At 39.9% G+C, this 5,318-nt stretch overlaps 1 protein-coding gene across 1 annotated transcript; it reads left to right on the top strand.

Moving 5' to 3' along the window:
• Positions 1-1,019: 1,019 nt before the first annotated feature.
• On the top strand, positions 1,020-3,178 carry LOC308405222 (nuclear factor 7, brain-like). Its single transcript, XM_080895698.1, has 2 exons — positions 1,020-1,218; positions 1,320-3,178. Exon 2 carries the CDS (start codon positions 1,337-1,339, stop codon positions 2,720-2,722), a length of 1,386 nt encoding a protein of 461 aa, XP_080751824.1. The 5' UTR covers positions 1,020-1,218; positions 1,320-1,336; the 3' UTR covers positions 2,723-3,178.
• Positions 3,179-5,318: the final 2,140 nt, after the last annotated feature.

A 5,318-nucleotide genomic window follows, 5' to 3' on the forward strand; every position in this document is an offset into this window, starting at 1 on the left:
GAAAATGATATTGAAAGTCTGGATCACTTGTTTTTCAACTGTGAATCAGTGCACTCCTTCTGGACTGACATGTGGAGCTGGCTACAGTCCAGGAGAATTCAGTTACCACATTTGACGGTGACAGTAATAAAATTTGGAATACTTGCTGAGAATGCAGATTTTGACCTGTTGATTAGGACGATTTTGTTAATGGGAAAATTTTTTATTCACAAATGCAGATACTTTAAAGCTAAACCATGTATAAACAGATGGCTGAATGACTTTAGACTCTGGGCTAAATCGCTGAAACTTGTGAATAACAAGAAAGCCCATAAACTTGTTGTTTTATTTAAAGAGTTTAACCTATGTTAAAAAAAACAAAAAACTCCCTATTTTATAATCACGACTGCCCTTTTTTTGCACGTTAGTTTTTGCCTTTGGTTCGAATCCTTCAATGACTGTTCTTTATTTTTGTGCTAACTTTGTGCTTATTGTTGTTGTTTTTGGGGTTTTTTTTGTTCGTTTTGTTTGTTTGTTTGTTTTGCTATAATGCTCAACCGAGGATGTAACATAATCGGATTAATGATGGTGCCTTGTATGTTAAACTGTTGTTTGTAAATAAAGTTTAATTTAAAAAAAAAACATAGCGGAGGTGCCGTTGTTGTTTTCTGGTGACGCAACGTCCGTCGAGAGACGATTGGTAGTCTACAGTGGGCCAGCTCTCCTATTGGTCCACAGTCTGCGGGCGGGGTGAGCCCTTCTAATAATCAGAAGAAAGTTTGAAAGAAAAACTGCCAAACAGCTGCAACACTGAGTCATGCTTTATTTTATCAACTTCATAAAAATGTTTAATTTTTGACCTGCGGTGACCGTCTGCGCTCTGCTGTCACACTCACACATTTATAAGAGGAAGTTAAATGAAGCTCCGCCCCCCACGTGTTTAACACGCAACAAACCAGGAAACTGGCTTTTTTTTTTCGAGCGTCGTTCCAGACCATACTCCATACCACTTGGTGGCGGTAATGCACCTTTCAATTGTTTGCCAACCGCCAGTACAACTGTAAGAAAGAAGAAGAAGAAACTGGCCGTTCTTCGTCCTCAGTGCAGAGAGACGCACAGACGATCAGACTGAGCTCAGACCAAACTAGCAGCTTCCTCTGAGTGAGTCCAGCTACAGGAGAGAAAAGTGGAAAACTCCAACACTGCTGCTTCAAGCTGCTGACGCTCCACACACTGAATGTGAGTTTGAGCAAAAACACGACTCAAAGGAAGTTTCAGTGAAGGTGGTAGAGGAGGGAGGGGAGCCAGGACTGACTGTACTTCCTGTCTGCTGTTTTCAGCTTCACTCACAGACTCAATGGCTTCCAGATCAGAGGAGGATCTCTGCTGTACGGTCTGTCAGGAGGTCTTCAGAGATCCTGTTCTTCTGTCATGTAGCCACAGCTTCTGTAAAGACTGTCTGAAGAGATGGTGGAGAGAGAAAGGGGAACGTGAGTGTCCAGTTTGTAAGGAAATATCTTCAAAGAAGCATCCACCTTTAAACCGAGCTTTAAAGAACCTGTGTGAGTCGTTCTTACAGGAGAGAGCTTCAGAGGATCTCTGCAGTCTGCACTCTGAGAAACTCAAACTCTTCTGTCTGGACCATCAGCAGCCAGTGTGTGTCGTCTGCAGAGACTCAGAAAAACACACCAATCACAGATTCAGACCCATCGATGAAGCTGCACAACAACACAAGAAGGAACTTCAGGAAACTCTGGAGCCCTTAAAGAAGAAGTTAAAGGTTTGTGAAGAAGTTCAAATGAAGTTTGATCAAACAGCAGAACACATTAAGGTCCAGGCCCGACACACAGAGAGGCAGATTAAGGAGCAGTTTAAGAAGCTTCACCAGTTTCTAGCAGAGGAAGAGGAGGCCAGGCTGGCTGCAGTGAGAGAGGAAGAGGAGCAGAAGAGTGGGATGATGAAGGAGAAGATGGAGGCTCTGAGCAGAGAGATAGCAGCTCTTTCAGACACAGTCAGAGCCACAGAGGAGGAGCTGAGAGCTGAAGACGTCTCATTCCTGCACAACTACAAGGCTGCAGTGGAAAGAGTCCAGCGCTGCCCCCTGCTGGATGATCCACAGCTGCCCTCAGCAGCTCTGATAGACCAGGCCAAACACCTGGGCAACCTGACCTTCAACATCTGGAACAACATGAAGGACGTGGTCTCCTACACTCCTCTCATCCTGGACCCAAACACTGCTCATCCAAACCTCATCCTGTCTGAAGATCTGACCAGTGTGAGACGAGGAGGAGAGAAGCAGCAGCTTCCTGATAATCCAGAGAGGTTTGATTATTACATCTCTGTCCTGGGCTCTGAGGGCTTTAACTCAGGGAGTCACAGCTGGGATGTTGATGTTGGAGACAGTATACGGTGGGCACTGGGTGTATTTGCAGAGTCTATGCAGAGGAAGGGAAGCATACTGTCTGGATTTTGGGGAATAGTGTTCAATACAAGTAAATATTTTGCATTCTCACCATCCGCTAAAACTGTTCTCTCAGTCCAGAAGAAGCTCCAGAGGATCAGAGTGAATCTGGACTGGAACAGAGGAAAGCTGTCGTTCTCTGATCCTGATACTAACACACACATACACACCTTCACACACACTTTCACTCACAGGATGTTTCCATACATTAGCACTTTTGATGGTGGTAAAGTGAAGGTGTGTCCGTTGAAGGTGTCAGTGTCAGTGCAGCAGATGAGTTGAGGATGATGATGTTTCTAATGTTGTTTCCTGTCAGTGAGTTGAAGCTGTTAAACTGCAGCTGTCCTCCTGCTGCCTCGTTGTTCCAAAGCTCTTTGTTTCTCTTTTAGTCTCACTGTTTCTTTCTGTTTCTGCTGTCCACCTTTTCACATGGAAAATCATTTCACTGTTTCTCACTGAATGACTCCCCAAACTAGATTTGAAATTCTATCAAGTTTCTAATCATTACAAGTGATTCATGTTTTTTATCTGTCTGTCTATTGAGATATATGGAGCTTAATTAAAACATATGAGCTCCAAGCTTGTGTGTTAATAAATGTTTTATATACTCTTCTTTATATATTCTTTATACTAATTTTATATCTTTTTTTAATTCATTGTTTTCGACAGTTAGAAGTTATTAAGTACATAAACTGTTTTTATATTAATTAAAATAAAAGTAGCTCATGACTCAAAAAAGTCTCACATATCTTCACTAAATGTCACAAAGCACAAAGAGATGCAAAACATTCAAATATTCTTTTGCCAGATTGAAACAAAGCCCACCTGAGGTTTGCAGGAGCAGAGTCTGAGTTTGTAGGAGGAGTTTAAGAGCGAAAGATGCACTGAGCCTCAGGATAGCCCAGCTTAAAGATAAAATATGAATAATGTTATAACGAAACAATATTTCACAAATAAGTGTAAACACCATGAACAAATGATCCATCGTGGCATTTGATTGACTTTGTCTGATTATAATGAATTTGAGATCCTCCTACTGTGGAAGTAATGAGTCAGCAAAATGAAAATGAAATCATGTTTAGGCAAAACCTGTTTAAAAAACAAAAAGATCATGGTCTCAAAAGTTGAAGGAAAAACAAATGAAAAAACATTTTGTAAATTATCATGGATTTGAGACCAATACTGGCGAATATCTTTACAGTCCCAAAAGATGTGGAAATGGTTAGCTCCATCTCCCCCACATCTCCAACATTTATCACCTATTCCTCGATATCTTTGTTGAGCAGGGGTAATGAAAAATCTCATAATGCTTTTCCAGCAAAATTCACGTCAAACGTTAGACCCAGTGGTAGCCCACTGTATCTTGCATGCGTGAGCCCAACTCTTGTCTGTAATTGTCAAATTACCCTCCTTTTCCCACTTCGCTTTAATATACAGAGTGCTGTCGTTTTTACACCGCCGGATGCTGTTATATAATTTAGAAATAATTTTGCTTTGCACTTCAGATTTGGTTAGTAATAAGAATGTTTCTACAAATTGTAATTCGTTTAGGTTCACTTTTAAGTTTTGATTAAAATAATTTCTGATCTGTAGATATCTAAAAAAATCATCAGATCCCAAGTCATGTTTACTCCTTAAAGATTCAAAGCTTTGAAATGCACCCTTATGGACAAATGAATAATAATTGGTTATACCTTTTGAAATCCAGTTTTTGAATCTATTATCATATTGATTTGGAGTAAAATCTGAATCATATGCACACCATCTTAAAACCTTAGAGGCATTTTCCAAACCACCAATTTTTATTACTTCTTTCCAAGCTGATATCATTATTTGTAGTATAGGTTTATCTGCCATATGTATTTTATTCTGCAATTTTATGTCCGATATTAAAGCTGAAACTGGTATTTCTTTTACTATTGTTCCTTCAACATCTTTCCATCCGGCGGTGTAGTTTGGACAACAGAGACAAATCAGTGGTCTTAACTGAGCTGCACAATAATATTCTCGTAGACAGGGAAGCCCACGACCTCCCTTTTCTTTCTTTAATTGAAGCGTTTTATATTTAACTCTAGCTTTTTTCCCATTCCAGATATATTTTGACAATGTTCTATCCCATACCACAAACTGTTTTTGTGGTATGGTAATCTGTAGAGACTGAAACAAATACAGCAGTCGGGGAAGAATATTTAATCTGATTGATTCAATCCTGGAGTGTAGGTCCAGAAATGGAATAGTGTTCCATCTTTGTATATCTGATTTTATGGATTCATTTTGAGGGGCATAGTTGGCATTGAACATTTTGGTGAAGTCACGATGTATTACCACCCCTAAATACCTAATGCTATCTGCATCCCATTTCCATTTATAACGATTCTTAATTTTGACTGGTGGTTCATAATTTAAAGTTAATACCTGCGTTTTATTTATATTGACCTTATATCCCGATAAAGAACCATACTTTGATAGTGCTTCCATGAGATGGGGGAGTGCCTGTGAGGGACAGGTTAATGTTAAAAGTAAGTCGTCAGCAAATAATGCTAATTTCTGTTCCCCTCCTGGCGTTCGTACTCCTGTTATATGCTGACTCTGCCTAATCCACTGACTAAGTGGTTCTATAAACAAAGCAAAAAGCAGCGGTGAAATGCAGCAACCCTGTCGTGTCCCTCGTTCCAGTATAAATGATTCGGTGAGGTCCCCATTGATTTTGATTTTAGCTGTTGGTTTGTTGTATAGCTCTGAGATAATATCAATTATAGATTTATCAAAATTAAACTTCTCAAGCACTTTGTATAAAAAGGACCATCTCACTGAGTCAAACGCCTTCTCGGCATCTAAGCTTAACACTAAGGTCTCTAATTTTTGTTTGTCAACTTGC

The sequence above is a fragment of the Rhamphochromis sp. 'chilingali' genome, assembly GCF_963969265.1.
Source record: "Rhamphochromis sp. 'chilingali' genome assembly, chromosome: 1".
NCBI lineage: Eukaryota > Metazoa > Chordata > Actinopteri > Cichliformes > Cichlidae > Rhamphochromis > Rhamphochromis sp. 'chilingali'.